Below are 25090 nucleotides of genomic sequence, written 5' to 3'. Positions count from 1 at the left end.
AATAATAAAGGTGTAAGATGATGTAGAATGATGTTAAATAAATTCTTAGTTTTTTTATGGCTTCGGCAATAAGTTCTATAAGGTGAAATGCGAAAGAATTTATTTCGCCTAGAAACCAAAAAACAAAACTGTATGTCAGAGTTTTTTCTTAGCTTTCTCAAAACTGACACTTTTTGACGTATAATTTTGTTTTGAACGTTTCTATAAGTTTCACATTTTTCCAAAAAGCACTTGAGAACTTATTTAGTTTCCACAGGAAGTTATTGTAATGAGTGCGATTTGTCAAATTGAAAATATTGACATTTTTCGACGTTTCAATGTCTACATAAACAAAACTAGGTTTTCAAACTAAACTATTTCTTCATATGAAAAATATTGTCAATAATTTAAAAATTTTTAATAATAACTTAAGTAACAACTTTTTTAACCCAACCCTACAAACTTTTAAGCAAGACAAATCGACAGACAGTTATCAGTGTGGGTCGCATCCCAGCCTCTTTTTTTTAATATTTAATAATTAAGTAAAACACAATTTCTGTTCAGTCTTCTGAGCTCTGATACTTTTAAACATGTTAAACTCGCTCCAAAGAAAGTCCTTTCTGAACGTTGCGTTGTCTGAACACTCAGTTTTCTTTTTGAAATAGATGTGAGCATTTAGCTGTCACGATTTCTTTAATTTTTGAAATTCAAAGTATCGTCATCATTCTTGTCTTTGTCTTTTATATTTAAATTATATAGTTTTCTTTATAAATAAAAAAGTTGTAACTTCTTTGCCCAAAAAGTTAGCTTCATTTGTTATGACATTGGTTTATACATTTTTCTCAAAGTTACACATTTGACACATGCATAGTTGTTATGTTCAGTTTTGTATTGGGCGCGTTCATTGTCAGATATAAAGGGTAGCCGGATACCTTTTTGTAAGTGTTTTAAAGTGTAAAAGAACATTATGGTCCAAAACAGCTGGACTTTCGAAAAATAAATCTAACGGTATTCAGGAAATTTTGGTGTATGTGGGTATTTGACAGAACAATTGATTCAACAAACAAACTTGAATTATCCATTTTAAAAATTTGGACCCCGAAGTCTAAAATGTGTGTCAGATTTTTGTGAACAGAAGTTGTTTTTATTTTTTGACAGGTATCTCAATTTAGCTATGTAAATCGTTTAATAAAATATCTTAAAATTCACCTACTCAGGATAGCATATCCAACACGAGACTGAACGCAACCGTGTTAAACACTACGTTTGTTTTTTGAACCCCACACTAAGTATTTGTAAACCGTCCTCTGAACGAAAAAAGTAACACAACGTCGAAGCCTGAGTTGTTCTTTGAAGTTTTGAGTTAAAACTCTGTTCAAAATTAAAAAAAAACGCCTTTTTATGTAAATGAACTGTCAAATTTAATGAGAAATAATTTCTTCCAATTGGAATAGAATTGAATCTTTGTTGAGAATTTTATAATGCTTTTACAAACTGAATGTCACTTAAACATTTAAAGAATAAAGAAATAGTTTAGTTTGAAAATCTAGTTTTCTTAAATAGATTTTTATCCGAAAAAAAATGTTCACCAACTTTAATAGCATTTCCTAAATTTTTACAAATTGTATGAATGAAATAATTTGAAAAAATTAGGTTTTCCTTCGGCCAAAAGGTGACTTTGATCGTGGCAATGAAACAAGGTTGTTACATTAACTTTTCCCGACGTTTCGGCAGGGGTTGCTGCCTTCCTCAAGGGAACTTTATTAAACATGAAATATAAAACACATAGTACAATATTGTGGACAACAAGAATAAGAAAAAACTTACAATTTAACAATTAAATTATAAAACAGTGTAAAAAAACACTTCTAATTAAGAAGTTCAGTCTATAACTACAAAAAAACAAAGAGAACACTCTTATGAGGAAACAGATGATATACTCTGTGTGTCTTGCTTGCGATTCATTTTGTTTTTGTTGTTCAGGATATGGAGCGTTTCGAGTGTATATCGCTTAGAAGTATGTTTTTCCGTTTGAAGAACTTTAACACCATCGAAATCCGGAGAATGACCTTTGTCTATTGAATGGACCGCCAATGCGGTTTTAACCAGGTTATTGTTTTTGATGTCAGATTTGTGGTTGGACAATCTTTGGCGCAAGAATTGTTTGGTGGTTCCGATGTAGCAAAGGTTACATGTTTCGTCAGGTTTACCTTTGCAGTTTATTTTATAAATCACATCAGTGCGTTTATCTCTGTCGATACGAGTCTCGAATGTCTCTATATATTTGTTTTGTATCACGTTACAATATAATTACACAATTTAATTCAAGTCTTTAGCGTTTTTGGTTGGTAAGCTATTTAGGGTAAACCAAAATTGTCACCTTTGTTTTTAACTGCTATGGCAAAAAAAAACCATCCACGCAATTTTCTTGAGAGCCCTTTCTGCATCTTTCTGCATTATTATCTGTATAACAAAATTTATTTGAATCCGATATCTCTTCTGGTTCTTGAGCTATGGACGACGAAAAAAACGTTGCGAATGTACGGACGTACAGACATACGGAAGTAAGGACGTACGAACGTACATGCGTACACACGCACGCACAGACATCTATATTAAAATCTTTTATTTCGACTCTATTGACCTTGAAACGTCGAGTAATGTCAACATTTTTAATTTGACAAAATTGGACCCATTACAATAACTTGCTTTGGGAAGGTAATAAACAAAAACAGTATTTTAAATTATTATTCAAAACAAGGAAACTAAAAACTAAATCAACTCCATAATTTCATGTCTCGCAAATAATCGGACACATTGCATTTAGTATTTTGTGGCGTTTCCTTTTGATTTAATAAAATAATAACCGCCTCAAGGCGTCGAGGCATGTTCTTACATGCCAGTTTTGAAAAAACTTCAGGGGATATTTTTGTCCATTCTTCTTGAAGAACCGTCTGTAGCTCCTGAATATTTCGGAAATTCTTTGAGCGACTCGACGTCCCTGTGCATCCCAAATACAACCACGCAACCACGACCTTGCTGTGTAAGATGTTTGCTTGGGGTCGTTGTCCTGGTAGAAGATGAAATTGTCTCTTATTCCAAGCTTACTGACACTTGGCACTAAATGTTGCTGTAGCCCTTTTGATCCATTTTATCTTCCACAAAGTGTAAGTTTTCAACACAAGAACTCGACATACATCCCCATACCACCGCCATGTTTTACAGTTGCCCGTGTATGTTTATCGTCCAACTAATCCTTTCAAGTTAAATTTGCTTTTATCCGTGAAAAAAAAACCTATTTTATGATGTTATTATGTGCATTCGTACACAGACAATACAAATTCCAGCAATGTTACCTTATTCCAAGATGACGTTTTCTTATGTAAATGTTTCCTAGCAAATCTAAGCCATTCTTTTCTATTTTTTTTTTTTTCACTTATATAAAGGGCTTTCTTCGAGCTACGTGGCCATTCAGATCTTGATTTTGCAGTACTCTTCGGATCGTTTCGTTGTTCAATTCCTTATTCCTGGTCTCCTTCAAAAACACTTTAAGAGATTCCGAGGATAAGAAAGGCTTTTCCTTCACTTGCCAAACAAGTAGCTTTTCTTCGTACATATCCAACTTTTTCCCTTGTCCTTTCCTGCTAACATTAAGGATCCTAACTTCATTTTTGAAACGTGAAATTATGTCCTGAACTGTTGAATGGCTCAATTTTGGCTATTTCTCGAACTGATCTTCCATCCTGACTATGCGTTATAACCAATTTTCGTATTTCAAAAGACGTCTGTTTACCTTTCGGGTCCATTTTAAGGTTTACAACAACATTTCCTAAAGGCGATCATAATTTGACGGAAAAAGTACTGATACTGGTCACTCTTCAGTGCATCAGTAGCAATTGTCCGATTATGTGTGGGAGGCGGAATATTAGAGTTGTTTTAGTTTTTAGTCTAGATTGTTTTGTTTATTATTTCTAAATAAGATTGTATTAATAAAAAATAAACTTTAGGGTTTCTATTCAATAAATCAGAGGTAAATTTCTACACCCTCTATACATTTAATTAAACATTGATAAATTGCACCTTTAAAATGTTTCTTTTCTGTGGCCGATTAGTTGTGGGGTTCACTATACATTTGATAAAAGCGATTAGCACGCAGTAAAAATTATAAAAAAAGATAAAAACAATTGTTAGGAAGCTGTGGGAAGAAGATGTCATAAAACAATACAAAGTAGATCGAAGCCATATTTCAATATTTATTTGATTCTTAACTTTTTTTAGTTCTTTCAAATGCCACTTTTACTGTGTATCTTTTATTATTTTAATTTCAGGTTGATTTTGTTCTTCACTTAAAAATAAATTTGAAATATGAGCACTTATAACACTGGTCGCAAAGTCTTCTTACTAGCATTAAAATTGTACTTTCCCAATAGGTTTTGGTGGTCTTCAAAACTAATGTATCACTTCAGGTTTTGGCATATCAACAATAAAAAAAACAAGTATGTATGAAGTAGATTTTTTTTTCACTAAACTCCGTGATGGTTTTCCAAATTTATAATCCTTTTCTTCAATATTCAGTTGAAATATTTATATTACATATTTCATATAATATTCGAAAATACTTCGAAAGTCGTTAGATTTTACCTCTTTTATAAGAATCTAACCAAAAACCGCTTAACTCAATAGAAGCAGGCAAAACGGTTTGAAAGTAAGTTTTGTTCTTGTAATGAATCTATTGTCTAAACAATTCTATTATATCAAGTTTTTGAAATACATACGTATATTCAAAAATATAAAAATACTGTTGATATTTTTTAGAACTTGAGCAAGTAGTTAAAATTTGTGTTTGGATTCGAAATCAGCACTAAAAAGTTTTTTCTCGAAACTTCAAATAGATTCAAATAAAAACACATAACCAATGAGGATCTCCAGAGCTTATTAAAATACTTTAATTTTATCTAAAAGAGAAAGATTTGTACTTTTCAAAAACATCATACAATAGCCGTGTTTTTTTGTATTTCATATGTAGTACAGTGAGAAATTGCCAAAAAAAAATGATCCGCATTAGTCCGGTTTTTTATATTTGGAAGTCATTATCAACGAATTCCAAAAACAAATAGCGAAATAGAAATTTATACCAGGGATGAAATCGTGTACGCTGATTTTTGATAGTTGACTATCAAAATCAAGGAAATACGTCTGTGTAATTGTGATAGTCGATATCAAAGTTTTTACCAAACAATTTGGCATAAAATAAAAACTTAAAAAAGGGTTTTTTTCGTAGGCTTCTACATTAACATGTGGTGTTGAAGCGAGCTTGAAACTCGTATAGAGTTAAAATGAGCTTAACTCGCAACAGCCATCGAGATACAAATGCAATATCAATCGTACCAATATTTTAGAACGAAATGACATAAGATCCATTCGAGACTCGTATAAATATCGAAAACTCATCAGTAGTAAGATTCTACTTTAACTTCTATCGGTAGTATTCATACTACGGATATTGCTTTTGTTATTCGTGTAAAATCCTACTGTACTATTGATAGATTTTTACAACAAAACACGGGTAATAATTTATTGTTAAGAAATAATTTTGAGTTTTAACTTGAGCTCAAAAACCTTGTTTTTGGTTGTTTTTAGCATTTTTTAAAAGCTAGTTTTGAACTTAGGAGTCAAAATGCTTTAAAATAGTATCGTTTTGTCTGTACAACAGAAAAAAACGCAATTTTGTCGACCAGTGTAATCTGTCAGAACTATTCTTTCTTATATTAATGAACATCCTACTACATTCACAAAGCATTTATCTAAATGAAGCTAATATTTTGACACAATTAGTAAGCTTCGACGACTAACGTTATATACAAATTTTTACCATTTTCTGGTGAAAATAGTTATCCAGTCAGCATGGGCACGTTTGCAACCTCGTTTTGTTCTTTCAAATCACTTTTCTATAAGTCATAATGTCTAAGTCTGTTGCCTAGTCAAATTTATAAAAGATATAATGGTGAAACTTTCTTTTTATAGTGACCTTCACTGACTTTAATATTAGGCCCACTTACCTCAAAAAAGTGGACCAATGACGATATGGAAACCAAAGTTTTAAGTTATTTTATGAAGCAATTCGATATTTTCAATTTTCTGGAATTTCATAAAAAACGTTAATAATAAGTCCAATTGTTGATTTTACTAAATATTTTGACATTGACGGTTCAGCCATTGGTTTAAGGGTCCTTTCACAGTGAAAGTATTTTATTTGTCATTTCCTGTTAAGCTGCTTATATCACATAATAATAGCGCATGGCATAAGTGGAGGGCGGAAAGAGAGCTATCAAAGCAAAAACATCTCTTCTTTCAAGCATTTTGTAGGATGGATCCTGCTTCATTAATCTCAAAAATAAAAATCTAGAGATCATCCCAAAATATGATTCACAGAAAATTTTAAATTTGACAAAGTGAATTTAAACCAATACAAGACTAAGCTGATTATTGTTTTTTATTTATGCGATGTGATTATCATGCTACTCCATCATCATGTTGAACTCGAAGTCCCACAGTATCTAGTATCATGAAATATATACGTACAATGAAAATAGGTCGCCAATATTTTAGATTTATCGCTTTAATCTTTTGTTTGCAATGGTTGACTATTGAGCTCAATTTCTCAAACTGCCTAAGATATTTATGGTATGTAGGGATAGGATAACTATGAAAAATGTTTTTGGGAGTTGAGTGCTTAAAATTGTGAGCACCGCATTTTATTAATTGAGATTGGATCGGCATCCGATTAAGATATCTAGTATTTTATCCTTTTGCCGTATCCGGATATATGTATATCAAATAAATGGAATAGTATTCTGTGGCGATACAAGGTGGTCAAAAGTAGTGACCCAGGCTCTGCTAAGCCAGTAGATATTTAGATTTTATTTTTTTTTTTACTTTTTGTGTGTCTGTATGTTTTTCTGTGAGTAAGGTTCCATTGATATGTTATTCACTTTTCAGTAAAGAATCCATTCTTTTATAAACAGCAACAATCGAAGCTATTTATTAGAATTTTATGTGCGTCCTTGGACAGTTGTTAGTTTTTTAAACTATTTATAATGTAAACTAAATTTAAAGCTGAATTTAAACATACAATTTAAATACGCAGTTTTGATAATGCTGTTAAACATACATGTACATAGTTTAACATAAGACTTTTTACTAGCCTTGTTTTCTTAAAACTTCTTGCTTAAAGCGATTCAGTTTTAGGTGCTTCTGTCAAAATATCACTCAATTTTGGGGTAAAACAATTTGGGTTCACAGTCTATTGTTAAGGGCTTCACATTTTACTAACTTGTAATTTGGTAAATATTAAACAATTTCCTAGGGAATCCATTTTTACTAAACAATGGTCTTCCGAACATATCTAAGGAGTGAAAGTTCGTGAAATTAAACAAAGCAAACAAAATAAAACGGGTATATTAATTGGGATTCCCAAATTAGTGCTTGATCATTCCATTCACTGCTCCTATGAGACATTTTGTTTAGGACATTGACAGAACCCATATGGATATAGCAAATTGCTAAAAGTTAAACTAGCCTTTCCGTGATTTTAACTTCAGCAAATCTTTAAGGGGTAGAAAGATGTCAAAGTTGGTTAAAATTAGCTAAATAATCTTTTAAGCTTAGTAAATTCCTTAAAATGGCTATCGAATTTCCATTGACTTACTTACGAGTACGTTTAAGCGTTTTAGTTATAAATATAATTGGTAAAAAAAAAGTAATCAAATAACGTTCAAAATATTTATAGTTCTATCTTTCAATCTATCATCTTTTGCAATTTAACAAGTAAAAAGATGGAGTTTTTAAAGCTATTGAGAACATATATTTTGTTTTACGAAGGCATAATATTCATTTTAATGTAATTTTGATTTGTTTCACGGAAAGAATTCTTAGATCAGATCAAGAAAAATAAGCTACAAATCACGAAAAATTAATCCAGTTTTGTACCTTGGATTTAAAATAAGTAAATTGCTACTTTTTTTTTGCAATTTCATTAAATGAGCAAAATGAAGATATTGGCACTCAAAAATCATATTTCACTTCATTTGAGTACCAAAAATTCGATCGGGGAAAACAAATATTGCAAACAGCGAATTGCAATTTGATATTAATTTGTATCAATTTAATGTTTGTTTTTATCGTAAATTTTAGCAATAGCTTGTAGATTAAAATTGTTTTCTTGAGATTATGAACCGTTTTTTTTTAAATCTTCAAACACAAGTGTTAAATTGTAACCCTTACATATTTTCTTAGACTGCTACCAAATACATTAGTTTGCAAATGAAAACTGATGTTTTGATACTTATTTTTTTTCAATTGCAACTTCTGAGTTGTAATTTGAAACAGGTTATTCTGCAGTTTGCAAATGATAGTCACAGTTTTAATACTTAGTTATCTTTAAATTGCAACTTTTGAGTCGTAATTTGAAACAGTTTTTCCGGCAATTTGTAGCTTTTAAAGATTAATTTACTTTCCATTTTCAAGCAATCATGAAGAGATTGAAGAACAATTGTTTGCAAAATCAACAATCTTCATTAGTGATTTACAACATAAAATGATTGTTTTTCGTATTCTCAGGGATATTTTTTGAATTGATTTGTCATTCATAAATTTATAACTATTCTTAGGAAGGTATTGTAATCGGTGCGATTTGTCGAATATTAGATTTTGACATTTCCTAGAGAGATGTCTGTATGTGCGCGTGTACATACGTTCGTACTTCCGTACCTTTGGGGTGCCATTTTTCGACTTTAAATAATGACCTAATTTTAAATCTGGTTAACCTATCTAGAAATCCTAAGCTGTCTGAAAATGTCAGCGTTTTCCTTTTTAGATTCAACTAATAAGAGGTAAACTATTGCCATGCATACTTTCGAACCATTTGTCAACACTTTTATAATCACAAACTTTGTTCTGTTTAAGGTGACCACTAGTAATAGCACAATTTTGCCAAGTTCAGGGATACAATTACCTTCAAACTAATGTCGCATACAAAAATGTTTAGATCTTTGATATTATTGATTCGCAATGTGATAGGAAAGTCATTCAAAACAGCTAGATCTTACCGGTTTTTATTTGGGCTATAACCATTATCAACAATTATCTTAAGAATTCGTTTTTGAAGGTTTAGGTCTATTCGGCTCATTACCTTAATTATGCAATCCATACCTCCTGGGATGTGATTTTCAGCATCAATTATAAAAAAGGGACTGGGATGCGACCCACACTGATAACTTCCCATCCCGTCTTTCGATCTGTCTTGCTTAAAAGTTTGTAGGTTTTCGTGTTGGTATAAAAAAGTTATCAGTTGAATTATTCTTACAAATTTTAAAATTACCAACAATATTTTTCAAATAAAGAAATAGTTTAGTTTAAAAATCTAGTTTTGTTAAATAGATCTTTAGTCGAAAACAAATTTTTACCAATTTGAGAAGCATTTCTTAAATTTTGACAAATGGGATGAATAAATTTAATTTGAGAGATATCAAGAACCGAATATCAATTTTTACCAAATTTGCGTACTATTTCTTGTCGATTTCATTTTTGTACGAAAAAATGGAGTATCTAAAACAATATTTTCTGTGCAATAAAAAAAAGTTTGAAGATAATATTTTTAATTAAAGAAAAGCTATTTGAGTCAAAAGTAAATTTTTAACAACTTTATTTTTTATAAAAAAAAACTGTAGATTCAATTTTTCTCAAAATGTTACCAAATGTTGAAGATGTTATTTTTCGTTGCACAAAATTGTTTTTGATATAAAATCATTTTTTATTCGATAAATTTTGTGTTTCAGTTTTTTGATTTATAAAAAAAACCGTTAATTGGATTTTTTTCCAAAAATATACTTGTTTGGTACCACGTTACAATATGTAATAAATTTCATTCAAGTCTCTAGCGTCATTGGTTCGTAAGATATTTAGAGTTAACCAAAACTTTCACCTTTTTATAAACTTCTATGGTAAAAAAACATGCATTTTCTAATACCCATCCCAGAAAACATCTTCAAGGGGTGCTCTAAATTGGCATACATCCCGAGAAAAGTTAAAGTCGTTTTTATTCCAAAAGCTGGAAAATCCAGCCACGTTAAGCCTAAAGACCTAAGACCTATCAGCTTATCATCATTCTTTCTCAAAACTTTTAAAGGTTTGATCGATATCCACTTAAGGGCAAGTATTAATAAGTCCCTCCTTTCAAAGGCTCATAACAAAGGGAAATCAGTTGAAACGGCTCTACACAGTATAGTACGTACAATCGAATATTGCCTCCATCATAAAGAGTACACCTTAGTTGCCTTCTTAGATATAGAAGGTGCATTTAACAATGTCGACACATCTGCAATTGCACGTGTATTGACATCTCTGAAGGTAGATAAGTCGATCAGCGAATTGATTAATAAGATGCTGATAAGCAGGATTATCTGGGCAATTTTTTCTGCACAAAGGGGTGTCAGCAGAGGTACGCCACAAGGTGGTGTCCTATCCCCTCTTTTCTGGAACTTAATAATAAATGAATTACTAATTACTCTAGAAACTTTTATACATTTTTATACAGACGGATCAAAAACGGACGATGAGGATGGTTGAGGCGTATACTCAGATAGACTAAACTTAGGTCTCTCCTTTCGTCTACCCGATCATTGTAGCGTGTTCCAAGCTATAATCCTGGCTAAAAAAGAAGTCCTATCATGGCTTAGAGAAAACGTTATATCAACTTATGTCTCCACTAACTCACTAACATCCCTAAATTGTCGATCATCTCTTACGGAGATGGCTACACAGTTCAACATTCACCTTTTCTGGGTGCCGGGCCATAGAGACATTCCAGGAAATTGCAAAGCTGACGAACTTGCAAAAAGCGGAACAACTTTACCTCTGCTGGCTCACAATGCTAGCATAGGTATCCTCTTAGCTATACATGTAAACTGATGCTAAAGCAAGATACCATAGAGTAAACAAACTTCAGGTGGAATAACACCACCACCTGTTTAGCGATAAAACTAATTTAGCCTAATCTTAGCACCAGGCGCTCAAAACAATTAATCTCTCTGAGTAGATTGCGCATTACCTACGTTATATATGTACTGACTGGGCATTGCTTAATAGGAAGGCATGCTATTCGACTTGGAACCCCTCTAAATGATTTTTGTAGGAATTGCATTGACGAGGAGGAGGAGGAGACAATCTCTCATCTTCTGTGCACATGCCCAAAGAAGTTGAATCCACCTTGGAGACTACTACTTTAACGATACCAGCGATCTAAAAAAATTCTGACATTATTTGTCTCCTATGACGAGTTAAGCTGATCAACTGATCTATGTGGTGTCACATCACAACGGACCATACTTTGGTACGAACGTACGTTCACACTCACGCACAAACGTCTTTCTAAAAATCTTTTATTTTGACTGTAGGGACCTTGAAACGTCGAGAAATAATAAAATTTTCAATTCGACATATCGAACGTATTACAATAATTTCCAATGGGAAGTTTATACCTCAATTGAAAGTGTGTAAACTAATCTGGCAATTTAAAAAGTGAATTTTAAATCTTAAGGCGTCAGTTATAGCTTTTTAGGAAAAAAAAAAGAGTTATTACGAATTTCTAAAAATGTACTTTCTATTTTCCGAACGGAAATTCATTTTCCTGAACAGCTGATAATTTTATGTTCAGAAGTGAAACGAATCGTTCCACTGATTTGTGTTCCAATTTTACACAAGTCCAATCACAGATTTCTGCCAGATAACATTTTTCGGTGGCTTTCAATCAGAGCATTTTTTTTGTTTTAATGACAAACATTTGTAATGAAAGCTATAAACGACCTGCCAAAAAAATTCCAATGTTAGTTTTCAATGATGAAAACGAATGATAGCTATAACTGGCGCCATATCCTTTTATTGAGTACAGAGTCGTTTATATTCTTGGTTTGCTTATAGGTGCAAATGTTTGGTACCAAGATTATTTTTGTTTTCTAAAAAGTTTAAAAAATGCATGTCAAACTATTCGGAACAAAATGTGCTTCTGACGCTGTTTTCGTATGGAGAATTTTAAGATTTTCTAATCGTACTAAGAGTACAAGTTGATATTTCTTTCAGAAAATAATGCCAAATTTTGAAAATTTTAAAACTTATTGACTTTTTTAACACTTGTTTGTAAGTTATACAATTGTATTTATATGTATTTAAACACATACCTATGTATATGTCTTATAATTAACGAAATCTGAATAATGAGTTGTTAACTCCTAAAAGTAGCCTTTTTCTAGCAAAGCAAGGAATATTTAGGTGGATTTGTGGATTAAGGAAAATAGAATAAGAAACAAAAATTTAACAACACACATTGAACATTCCCATTCGAAAAAAACCAAACCACGTTGCCCCTGGTAGCAGCTGTCGTTTATCGCCGAAACACAAACAAATTGAATTTTTCTTCTATTCTTTGCCTTTGCCTTTCTATCTTTGTATCTACAAAAATATCCTTTAACGTTATATACTTATTTTAAGGAATGTATAAAAGGTATGTAGAGGTTACTTCCAAACCTATATGTAATTTGTTTTCCTAAAAAAAGAAAATAGACGAATTTCAATCAAAGAAAATCATCGATTTCTCACATAGGTATTAATTCCAATTTATCAGGCTTTAAAACACAATATATAAACTACATACAGGATACTTATAGGTATATGCATAAATTAAACAGAAAATAATAATAAATTGCAAAGAAAACATTTGCCGTTAAATTTAATGGTACGCACGCATCCGGGAAGTAGGTAGGCACCTATATTTACATAGGTAGGTTGAAGGTTCAAGTAATCCATCCAACCGCAACAAATCTTCTCATTCTCATCTTACCTGTTGTTCCATCTTTTGATGACGGCTGCTGAGTGCTGACATTTTGCTGTTTATTTTTTTAAATTATTTTCTTGTTGCCACTTTTGTTGTATTCAGTGCCGTCCGTCCCCACGGCTTCCTCTTCCCTTCCTCAAAACCAATACACCAAGCGGATTGTGAATGTGTGTTTGTTGCTGCACTTTTTATTATTTTTTTGCAAACTGCCCTTCACACTATTTTCGTAATCAAAATGTGAAACTTTTCACAAACTCGTGATAACAAAATGAATGAAACAGAAAAAAGGTGAAAGAAGTCTCGACTCGAGTCGTGAGGGAGAAAATAAATATAAGAAGAACGAAAAGACGATGGCACAGGCACAACAAAACAACCAAAACCAAGGCAGAGCCGACCGCTACGCCGAGCACTATTTTTCACTCTTTTTTTACCTTGCGGGGTAAGGATAACAATAATTATGATTGTGATTCATTCATTCACGCTGCGCCGTACCGCCGCCGCCGCCAATCCGTTGAACGACCGTCCGCGTTTGCACTATCGAAAACAAAAACCTCACCTTGGCCGTTGGCCCCCGTAAACCGAACTGAAACCACACTGAAAAGTGTCCACAAAAAGACGTAACTCACCGGTAAAAATAAAAGGTAACGATGAATTTAAAATAAACCACAGCTACAGCAACAGTAGCGGTGACAGTGGCGGTGTTGGTGACGGTGCCCTTTCTCGTCTCACTTTCCACAATAACAACAAACACGCGTAGTATAAATTTATGCACGAGGTGCGTAGCCTATATCTAATTCTACATTAAAGGTACGACTTATTTTAATATAAAACATGCATAGGAACAACGGCAGGGTGGATAGATATTTTTGTATTCCTTTTGGCTCACGTAAGGGATGATGAAGAATCGAACACGTACACGATATAGTATTGCGGGTAAGTGTAGTACCGTTACAAGACACAATCGACTCGACCTTCTCAAGGCGACAGACAGACTGCAATTGACTTGAAAACTGACAGCTGCTACTGCTTTGCTTGCTGGCTTGCTACGAGGAGACGCAGAGCAAAAATAATATTATTTACTATGGTGAATATGAATAATAAGGGGTTTGAGATTGTGTGAGTGAGATAATTTCGTTTCCTTTTTTAGTGGTGGGATATTTCGTGGTGAAAAATAATAATCACAAAATTCAGTGCATACTTTAAGGATAATTTGACAGTTGGAAAAAGGAAGAATATTCAAATCGAATAAATGAGAAAAAGTCTTGTCGAATTGGAAAATACCTAACAGAGGTGTAAATTATGAATTCAAGTTCAATATTCTGTTGTTTACAAAAGTTAAAAATTCAATAATATATTCTTATAAAAGAATTTCCAAATGGAAATTTATGAAGTTTAAACTTTCACTGTGAACGCACCATTTAAACTGTCAATGCCAAAAAGGTTCGGTGGGGTGTATTTCACAGAAAATGATAAAAACTTGTTCACAGATTCATAAAAACAACTTTTATACAAATAAACGAGGCTTGACAGAAACTCTAAAACTTAAAACCGGACAGAAAATGAATGCAATCAAAAAGAACCTTACAATCTCTCACATTGCCTTAACCATAATAAACCGTTAAACACGAGTTTTAATATTTTCGATTCAAATTTTAATTGAGAATTATTTTGAGGCTATTTAATAACCAAAATAAACATTTCTTTTACTTATTATTAGCCTTCTATTACAGTGTCTATTAAATTTGCTGTCCATAAAATTTAAGTGCATATATATAAGTTCATTATCTGAATAAAAACATCTTTTCAAAAACTTTTGTTTGTAAAGATAAAATTTATAAACCATGGCAAACTAAGCAGATCAATAATTCCGCCTACCCAACCTCGACGAAGTGAAGATAGCTATATCTAAACTGAAGTTAAACAAAGCTGCTTGAGCTGACGGCATCGCTGCTGAACTATTCAAAGCAGCGGACGATGACTTGGTAGGAAGCATGCACCAATTTATCTGCAAAATATGGTCGGATGGAAGCATGCCCGATGAGTGGAATCTCAGCATGGTTTTCCCAATCATAAGAAAGGCGATGGACGAATGACGATGGAGAATGCACGCTGCTCTATCAATGTCGGAAAAGATCTCACCGATGCTTTTAATGGCAAAAAAGGTTTTAGATAAGGCGATGCACTGTCATGCGACTTCTTCAATATCGTTCTGGAAAGAATTGTAAAAAACTTAACCGTCAACACTAAAGGCACAATATTCCAAAGTCCCATCCAATTATTCGGATACGCTGGTGATATTGACATAATTGGAAGATCAAAGCCTGATGTCAGTGGAGTGTTTTTGAGCATTGATACAGAAGGGAAGAAGATGGGTTTATTGGTCAATGAAGGCAAGACCAAGCATATGCTGTCATCAAAAAGGACATTGAATGTCTTAGACAAAACGTTACCATGGGCAGCTATAACTTTGAGGTAGTTGAGCACTTTGTCTACCTAGGCACCGCTATAAACACAGACAACGACACCAGCGCTGAAATCAAACGAAGAATAACTCTTGCAAATCGTTGAGTAGTAAAGTCCTGTCAAAGAAAGATGAGATCGTCTTAGGATGCTCCGAGAGAAAAATTCTTCGGGTGATTTTTGGTCCCGTATGCATCGATGGAGAATGGAGGAGAAGATATAACGACGAACTATATGGGCTGTACAGTGACACTGACCTAGTTAACAGAATTAAAGTACAACGGCTTAGATGGCTAGGTCATGTAGAGTGAATGGACATCAACGCTCCAGCCCGGAAGGTCTTCGAATCCAATCCCGGAGGAAAGCGCTGAGAGGAAGACCACGACTCAGGTGGTGCACGCAGGTGGTTTCCTTGGCGTGCGAAACTGGAGACAGCTTGCTAGGGACTGATCTGGCTGGAGATGCATATTGGTTAAGGCCCATCAGGTCCACCCGGACTGCAGCGCTACCTTAATTAAGTAACTATGGCAAATTAAGCATTCATTTTAGGAATTTGTTTTGGCTTACTCAAAGCTTTTTTTTGTGTCTCAGCACTGTCAAACCATACTGTAGCACCAAAAGTTAGAACCAGTTGAAATACAGTTTTAAAAATAAAGATTTTATTATGTATATTAATCTTTTGTGCACTGTGATAGTTTATGTTTTTCTTAAGTAAGTGTTTACCGTTCAAAACTGAAAACCCAGAAAATAAGCACTGATGTGCCCAGGGCTCAGTTTTGTCTCCGACACTCTTCCTTATTTTTAGAAGTGATCTTTTGTCTAAGAATGCTGTCGGCTCGGTGAACTTCATTAGCAACGAACTGTTGGAATCTCGATTTAACTTTGGTCAACTTTCCAAAGAATTTTAAAATGCCTCCTGCAAAAAAGAAAGGATATCAAAACAATCGATAATATACGTGGCTCCCAGCCAAAATGATGCACTCAATTTTTTTGCTAAAAAAACTTAAATAAAAAGGGAACAGCTTGAAAATGAAAAGAAAACCATTCGTTATATTATTTATTTGGTTTATTCCAATGATGGTTTTAACGAAAAATGAAGAATTTATACATTTTTAATAGCTTAACCAGTCATAATAATTATTTTGTTTAGAAGCAATGTCTCAGCTAAAATGATGCACTCAGTTTTAACGGTAAGATGTATACTGTATTGACTTTGTTGTATAACGAAATTGAAGTAGCAGCTCATTTTTAATTCGTGTTTCAATCGCTTAATTAAATATTTCGAATTTGTGTTTTCGAAATAGGACGCCATAAAGATAGAAATGGTAAAATCTAATTCTTTGACAGTGGAACATATAATTGAAAGTTATGTCCGTAAAAATCGAGTGATCAGTAAGACGAAAGGAGCTTCAAATAAAATATTTTAGGATAATGATTGCCGATGGACTGTAAGAAAAGTGAAGGATGATCCTACTTTATAAGTGCACCAAAATTTGCCCAATAAGCAGAAAAATATTTACATGGAAAGTGCGGCACTGAGACAATACGCCGGATCTTAAGGGATGCCGATTTTTATGGAAGGAGTGTCCGACAGTGAAACACGTTGGAGGGCATGTTATGACGTGGGGCTATATGTCTTCTGCTGGCGTAGGATACCTGGTTTTTATCGAAGGTAATATGAACAGAAACATATGTATATCTAGATATTTTGAACCAATATTTGTTACAAAGTGTTGAAAAATTTAACATCAAGGACAGTTTTCGACTATACCAAAACACAAGTCTGGAATATTGTAAACTTGGTTAATCTGGAACTGCGTGCCCAGTCGCCAGACCTAAACGCCATCGAAAATGTATGGTCGAAGCTGGAGCTTGAAATTCGAAAACATGCGAGTTCGTGCAAGGAAGATTTAAAAAGGGCTCTTTTGGAAGAATAGGGCACCATATCCCCGGAATACACCTCAAAGCTTTTTAAATCAATGGCAAAGAGATTGGAGTCGGTGCTTAAGCAAAAGGGGTATCCGACGGAATATTATACTCATTTTACGACTTTTTTCCACTGTTAAAACAGCTTTTTTATGGAACTTAACGCATTGCATCATTTTAGCTGAGAATTGGTTCTAAACAAAAAAAAATTAATTATAACTGGCGAATTTGTATTACTTATAATAATGAGGTTTAATTCAAAGTATATTTTAATAGAAAAGAATATGTTAAGTAATTTTAGTTAATAAGAACAAATAATAAAGGTGATGGTAATTTAATAAGGTGACGACAACAACTGCCTCAATCGATTTCAGTTAGTCAGAAGCAATGTTTTTGTTGTTAAGAAGCAATGTTAAGTCATACGATGCAGATTAAGAAAGGGATTGACTAGCTATCAGGTTCTTCATCTACTGTCAGGGTTGACCGACCCATGTGTCGCGCCCAACATAAATTCTCCATTTTTTGTTAAGACCACCAATAGAATAAACATAAAAACATAAATATAAAAATAGGCTGGGATGCGACCCACACTGATAACTTCCCATCCCGTCTGTCGATTTGTCTTGCTTAAAAGTTTGTAGGTACTCGTATCAATTTTAACCATTTTTTGTAGATTTTATTTTTTTATGAAAATACGGATTGTTGGATTTTTATATAAAAAATACTGAATATCGAAATATTTTTAAGTTTTGAAAAGCTATTTGAGTCGAAAATCAATTTTTACCAACTTTTGTTAATTTCTTTTTAGGTTTTATTTTTTGTAAAAAAAACAGTCAATTCGATTTTTCTTCAATTTTTTTCAAAATTTTACTAAATGTTGAAATAAATATTTCTTATAAGATAAAATTAGTTTAAAGCCAAAACCTACAACTTTTGAAAAGATATTTGAGTCGAAAATCAATTTTTACCAACTTTTATACATTTTTTTTAGGGTTTATTTTTTGTAAAAAAAACTGAAAATTCGATTTTTCTTAAAATTTGTCCCAGTGTTGAAAACAATAAAAAAATTAATAAGAAGCTATTATATAAAATTTTTGAAAAGATATTTGAGTCGAAAATCAATTTTTACCAACGTTTATTAATTTTTGTTTAGGTTTTTATTTTTGTAAAAAAACTGTCATTTCGATTTTTCTCGACATTTTTCAGAATGTTGAAAACAATATTTTTTATAAGATAAAATAAGTTTAAAGCCTAAATTTAAGTTTTTCAAAAGATATTTGAATCGATATTCAATTTTTACCAATTTTGAGTAATGTTTTTTTTGGATTTTTATTTTTTATAAAAAAAAACTGTCAATTTGGTTTTTCTTAAAATTTTATCAGATGTCAAAAACATTATTCATCGTTGCACAAAATTGTTTTGGAGATGAAATCATATTTCAGTCGTAAAATTTTGGAGGTGACAATTTTTTTTTGTTCAGTTTTTTTGATTTATAAAAAAAACGTTAAATGGATTTTTTCCAAAAAATAACTTGTTTGGTATCACGTCACAGTTTATTATATAAAATTTAGTTCAAGTCTCTAGCGTTTTTGGTTCGTAAGATATTTAGGGTTAACCAAAATGTTCACCTTTTTTCAAACTGCTATGTTATAAAAACCACCCACGCAATTTTCTTGAGAGCCCTTTCTGCATCTTTCTGCCTTATTATCTGTATAACAACATTTTTTTGAAGTCGATGAAGACACCCGCACGCTCAGACATCTTTCTAAAAATCTTTTATTTCGACTCTAGGGACCTTGAAACGTCGAGAAATGTCAAAATTTTCAATTTGACAAATCGGATCCATTACAATAACTTCCTATGGGAAGTTAATAACATAAAATAATAAACATAATAATGGTTTCATATTTATTTAAGTTTTTAAGCAAACAAATTGTGGATATGCGCTTAGTTTAAGAAAGCAAATACTTATTGCAGAAACAAAAAAATCGTACATAGATCAGTCATGCAAAACTTTTAAAACCAAACCAAACCAAGGCCTAGAGATTTACAGCACTTATCCATTCCTGTGTTCAAGTTTTATACTCGTATATGTATTGAAATTTATGTACGAAGGTTCGAGTAATTTCAAGGCTGGAGGGGATCTACAGTTTTTATACCGAATTCAATTCTTGAAGAATTTCTTGCTTCCTCTACTTTTTCTAAATCTAAGATCTTAGCTCCCTTGTTAACTTTTAGGGGATCTCAACATTTTCTTACATAAAGTTGCTTTGTTGTTAGAAACCGTACTTGTCTAAAAGTAATCTTTTTGAACACACCCCTCTACGAACCCAAAGCAATGGAATTGTGTACTACTTTACTTAAAATAAAACTGAATAAAAAATACAATATTAATTGTTTACCTTACACTGAATAACTTTTATTAAATATTTTTTTCATTTAATATTATATTTAAATTTTGTCTTATAACACATTTATTTCATAAAATATTTTTTTTTTAGCAAAGTTCTCTCTGAGGCAAAAAAACGTTTAAATGTATTTACTTCTTAAATTAATATGTTTTGTTTATTTCCATTAAATAAAATTGATTTAAAAATCATAACTCATAATTTTATATTTTTATAAACTTTTACTTTTAAAAGAATACCATTTTCCACGAGCTTTTTTGACACCTGTGTCGTAGAAATTCTTTGAATTGAAATTTTTGACAATTGATGGATGAAATGTTTTAATATTCAAGTTTTTACTTAATTTATAAAAATTTGTTCAAACTATTTAAATGTATTTTTACAATAAAAAAGAAACACTCAAATACCATTTTTATTTACTAAAAATCAAAAAGTTATTATAAGTCTTCAAACTAAAGAATAACTTGGTTCAGATTCAAAGTGATATCTAATCCGAAAGTTCTGTATAATTAAAATCATGTTTCTATAATATATTGAGCTGAAATGTTATTTAAGTTTAATTTGATATTTTAAACAATAATCTAAATGTGATCAGTTAAAATTGATAAAAATAATCTCCAGCACTTGTGTAGAAACAGAAGTTTTAAAAAAATAAGTATAGATTCGTATTATAAATTATTAATGTATTCAATTAATTTAATAATATGATCGTTTTTAATATAAAATTGTTAAATTAAAATTAATGTATAAGGCCTACGTATTTTACTTATTAAATATTTAAGACATTGAATCTAAATTTCTATCTTAAAATGTCTTCAGCAAAACCGTAGCGATCTTCTGTGGCAATCACAATAAAAAGAATTAATTAATTCATCTGTATCATGATTGCCATGACATATCGCTAGGTTTTCCTCAAAACTTTGAAACACTTAATTATTTAATCTTCTTCAGGTCTTTAAAACTCTCAAAATTATTATTTTTACTTAAATTTACTTTTTAATTTTTTTTCATTAGTTAAAAACTTGTAAAAATATTTCTCTTTAAGCTTAAAGCTGTAAACACAAAATTTAAAAAAAAGGCACTCGCATATAAAAATTCCTAAAAAGAAAACTGACTAGTTGTAAAATGTTCTTAAATGACGGCTGGATTCTGGTTTTATTTCTTAAAGAAACCCTTTTTCTTCTTTGGCGGCTTCTCTTCAGGTTCAGGGGCTAATGTTCCCTTCTTGGGTAGAAGTGGAGGTGGACCAGGCTCAAATGTCGGCGGTGGCAAGTTTATAACATCACTCGGCGATAACTCCTCACTCATGGCTTCACCAATTGTTCCCAACTTTGGTATATGAACAGAAGCTATATCCGATGGCGTTGGGACAATCGACTCACTTCCTTCGGCCATTGTTAGACCAATTGTTGCACCAATCTTCGCACTTGCATCCTTAAAAGTATTGCTCAATTTAATTTGCACCACATTGATGAACATAGAAGTTAGCGCCAGACCGAAAATCAGGTAAATAATGCTGCACATCATGAAAATCGGATGATTCGGAACGAAGTCACCAAATCCAATCGTTGACATGGACACGAAAACGAAGTAGAAAGCTTCGAAGTATGTCCATTCCTCCCACATCGTGTACACAAATGCTCCCACGAGGATGTATGAGACGAGTATGACACTGGCCAGTGAGATGGGTAAATTGAATTCATCGTTGACCTCAAAGGTTTCAGGATACGGAGTAGATGGTGTTTCCAAATGGGATGGCACATGTGAGCCTGGAGTTTGGGGGTTTGGGTAGAGTTGATTAGATATTGGTGGATGCTCTGATGGAGCGTCTGGGTGTGCTGATTCCTCGTCATTGGGGTTGCCAAAGTATTGACTTGGTCGTCGGACAGCATAGTCGTACATTGTGTTAAATCCGCTAATGACGTCCATGACTTGCTGTTGTTTTCGAACTTTTCGACACGTTCCGGTGTAGTAGATGCGCCTTACATAGGCCCACACGAATTTAATTGCTCGAGTAAAGAGTTTACCGAAATCTGCCAACAATATCAGGAACATTGGAATTCCTATGATGGCGTAGATGACTGTCAACGATCGACCGAGTACAGTTTGAGGTGTTATGTGGCCATAACCTGAAAAGATAATTTGAAGTTTAACTTAATTACTTTTGAATTGTCAATAAATTAGTTAAAATATTTAAGTAAATGTTATTCGTTTATTCTTAAACTAGTTACTAACGAAAATTACAAAGAAAAAGTCTTAAAGCTCTTGTCAAGCTCTTATCATCAGCCATGGTCTTGAAACTATCCCATAACTAAGTAAATACATTTTAAAAAATTCGATACATATTTTTAGAAATTTTTTTTTAATCTTATTCCTTTCTACAAACATTTTACAAATTCTGAAGCCATTATTTTGAATACCTATTGTCGTTATCACGGTCCAGCAATACAAGACGCAATTGACAAAATTCCACGATTTCATTCCTGGAAATCGACGAATTCCAAGTTCTTGCATGGCATGTAATTCCTCTTCGAATTTTCTTAACTTCGTTCGAGCGGCTGATTTCCAATCATCTTCTCTGTGAAAACATTATTAAAAAATTATCACCCTTCATCATTGGTCGACTTTAAAATCCTTTTCTCACCTCATATTATGACTTACAGTCCATAAGTGGTCAATAAAATCCCGCTTGACCTTTCGCACCTCACATTTGTAGATATTTTCCAAAGATCCTTCCGTGTAACGAAACATTAAGCCTCCAAAGCCACACAGCAAAACAAGAATTATAAAATTCACCAGACATTTGTTACGCTCGCGGCACATTGCATCAAGTTCGCGAGGATAATCGGCCTTGAGTTTGAGCCATTCGAAACGAAACTCACGAGACATTTCGCGAAAGAAGACTTTTGTTAAAAGTTTTTCTGCCGGTGCACGGGTTTCGTCTTTGGTGGACGCTGTTTTTGGTCGTTTCATGTAAGCAATGAATCTTGAAATCAGCGAGGGCTGTTTAACCAATTTTACATCAGGCTTTTCATTAAGTATAGCTTGATCTTTCGGTTGAGCGGCAGCCTCAAGACTACGTTTTCGTAAAATTTGTAAGGATTCAGCTTTCTCGAGGCTGCGTTTTCTGGCAAGTTGCAAAGCTTCAGCCTTTTCTAGAGAGAGTTTTCGAGCCTTTTCCAAGTTTTCTTCTATGGTGTTTCGTTTTCTTTCTAACTCACGTTCAATTGAAGACTTTCGTGATCCATTTGTCTGGGGGTCTTCATCATCTTCTACATAACCATTTCTCTTTTCAGAGTTTCTTAATGATTTCTTGCGGCCAAGACTTTGTGTTTTGGTTTCTTCAGAAGTTGCATTACGATAAATTTCTTCAAGAGCTCGCTGTTGAAGTTCATTTTCATAGCTGGAGTTTCTAAAGCTTCTCTTTCGTTCGATATTATCCGTGCTGACGGTAGTAACAGTAGGGAGCTCTTCAATTGAAGACTTTCGAGATGCATTATTGCTAGTGTCGGGAGTTTTTGATCTTCGTGCTGGACGAATCGGAGACAGTGAGTTATTGCGACTTACACTGCGACGGACTGGAACTGGTGGGGCTTGGGGAGTTACACTTGGCGGAGAGGTCTCTTTGGGACGGTATTTTTGAGAAGGCTGGGAAGGCGGAGGCGGTGACCTATGGTTTTTGCGATGATCTTCAGCCTGTACAGCTTCTGATTCTGATGACGATACTGGTGTCGAGGACTCATACCTCGATGGCCTCACTTGCTTTTGTCTAACCGCAGCCTCATTTCGAGAGAGTCTCAAACTCTGAACGACTCTACGGCGCTCTTCAGGGTCATTGGGAACGTGCATTCGGTCGCTCATCTTCCGATAGTTTTCCATAAGTCTCTTCCGTTCTTCATTGTCTAAATACTGCTTGTAACGAACTTTATGCTCACGCTTCTCCTTCTCGAAAATTCTCTTCTCCATTTCGAATCTCCTGCGTTCATCTTCAAACCTCCTTAAATTCAGCTCTAAACGGCTAAGATTCTCATCCTCCTTTGGGGCCTGACGTCCTGGAGGCAAACGACTTGGTGAACCAGGATAGTTATCAACGATTTCGGGACTTGTGGCATACCGTTCTCCTTCACTGGATTCTTCCTTGTGTCTTGGTGAAGAAAGGCTTCTCTTTTCTACCGTTCTGATTAGATCAAAAGCCTCCGGCGACGATAGCCTCTCAGCCTGGCGAGGCTGGGAGTGACTTCGTGCGGCTGCACTAGCGAAAGTCTTATCGCGTCTTCTCAGAATCTTGCTCTCGTGAGCTGACATAGTGCCAGGAGGTCGAATTTGCATTCGAACCGTTTGCACTGCCTGCTGATCGAAATTACTGCTACTCTCATCGGAATAATTTCGCCTCGCCGCCGCCAACCCTGGTTCTGGAGTTTGTTCCCTTGTTGGCCTAGCTACCCTTCGACGACGTCGAACAACAGCTGAATCTGATGACTCTTGACCAGGTTCCATGTTGTTTCAGTAGACAATCGAGCAACAAAAATTCTATCTAGACCTGTTTTAACGTTTTTGTTCTCTCGCAATAGCACGCCGCGCCGTAGTTAAAAATAGAATTTTGCAAAATGTCTTCAAAAGTCTGTCGACGTGTCGTGTATATTTTGTATATATGTACAAAGACTCTCAAAGCGTCACGACACAGATATACTCGAACACGAAAATATTAATACCGATTATTTATCTGCTAAAATAAAAATATAATTATATCACTTTATTGCTCGCATTCCGAAGTGAAACTTTAAGGTCTTCCCTTATTTCAAAAATGAAAATAGAGAATTTCAAACTTCTAACACCGTTTTCAGGTTAAAATCTTTTTCAAAATTAAAAACAAAATTAATCAGCTTAAAATATTGAAAGTCGAAAAGAAATAAATTAGTTTAAAAAAAAAAACAATCGAATCAAATAAAATTTAGAAAATATTTTCGAAATCGCAGAACCACCGTTGTTGTTGACCCATTGCTCGAGTCTTCATCGCTTGAAATATACTACTTGGGGATTTGTTTTTGTCATCGTTCTGTGGGGGAACTTTTTCAATTTTTCTATCTCTTCCTCGGAGCGGCGGTGATGATAAATTTGTGTTGAAAAATTGGGTGACGGAAGAGTGAAGATAATGTGAGAGAAGGTTAGCGAAGGCAAAACAGCTGATGATGAATGAGCGTGTGGAAATTAAGTTAATTAGAAAGTTTTAAAAGAAAATCACGTCAGTGATGAAAATGGGTGTGTTTGACGTCATATATGAAATTTGCTTTTCATTTTTCATTTTTAAATACTTTTTTTTTTGACAAAGCTTAAATGGTTTCGAAGCTTTTGCTTTTTTTAAAGTGGTTGGTGTCTGTGGAATTAAGTAATGTTTGAAACCGGACTACAAAAGGAAACGGAAATAATGGAA

At 33.4% G+C, this 25090-nt stretch overlaps 2 protein-coding genes across 2 annotated transcripts in view; both read right to left on the bottom strand.

Moving 5' to 3' along the window:
- Positions 1-13866, bottom strand: part of LOC129953630 (protein king tubby) — a 164203-nt gene extending 150337 nt beyond the window's left edge. The window contains exon 1 of the mRNA XM_056066869.1: positions 12872-13866. Coding sequence (XP_055922844.1) covers positions 12872-12913 — 42 coding nt within the window. The 5' untranslated portion in view covers positions 12914-13866. The remainder of the gene's footprint in view (positions 1-12871) is intronic.
- A 5775-nt stretch (positions 13867-19641) lies between these two features.
- Positions 19642-24691, bottom strand: LOC129939355 (trichohyalin). Its single transcript, XM_056047336.1, has 3 exons — positions 22304-24691; positions 22080-22237; positions 19642-21788 (listed from the first exon to the last, which is right to left on the bottom strand). The coding sequence occupies exons 1-3, from the start codon at positions 24154-24156 to the stop codon at positions 20815-20817; spliced, it is 2985 nt and encodes a 994-aa protein (XP_055903311.1). The 5' UTR covers positions 24157-24691; the 3' UTR covers positions 19642-20814.
- Positions 24692-25090: the final 399 nt, after the last annotated feature.

Source organism: Eupeodes corollae, chromosome 1, assembly GCF_945859685.1.
Source record: "Eupeodes corollae chromosome 1, idEupCoro1.1, whole genome shotgun sequence".
Classification (NCBI taxonomy): domain Eukaryota; kingdom Metazoa; phylum Arthropoda; class Insecta; order Diptera; family Syrphidae; genus Eupeodes; species Eupeodes corollae.
This window is presented reverse-complemented; position numbering and strand designations above follow the sequence as displayed.

Excerpts from the sequence above, each read along its gene's own strand:
- LOC129939355 (XM_056047336.1), bottom strand. The coding sequence starts at position 24,156 with ATGGAACCTGGTCAAGAGTCATCAGATTCAGCTGTTGTTCGACGTCGT. Across the intron at positions 22,238-22,303 it reads ACTGTAAGTCATAATATGAG|AGAAGATGATTGGAAATCAG; the intron begins GTGAGAAAAGGA and ends ATGTTTTCACAG. Across the intron at positions 21,789-22,079 it reads GACCGTGATAACGACAATAG|GTTATGGCCACATAACACCT; the intron begins GTATTCAAAATA and ends TTATCTTTTCAG.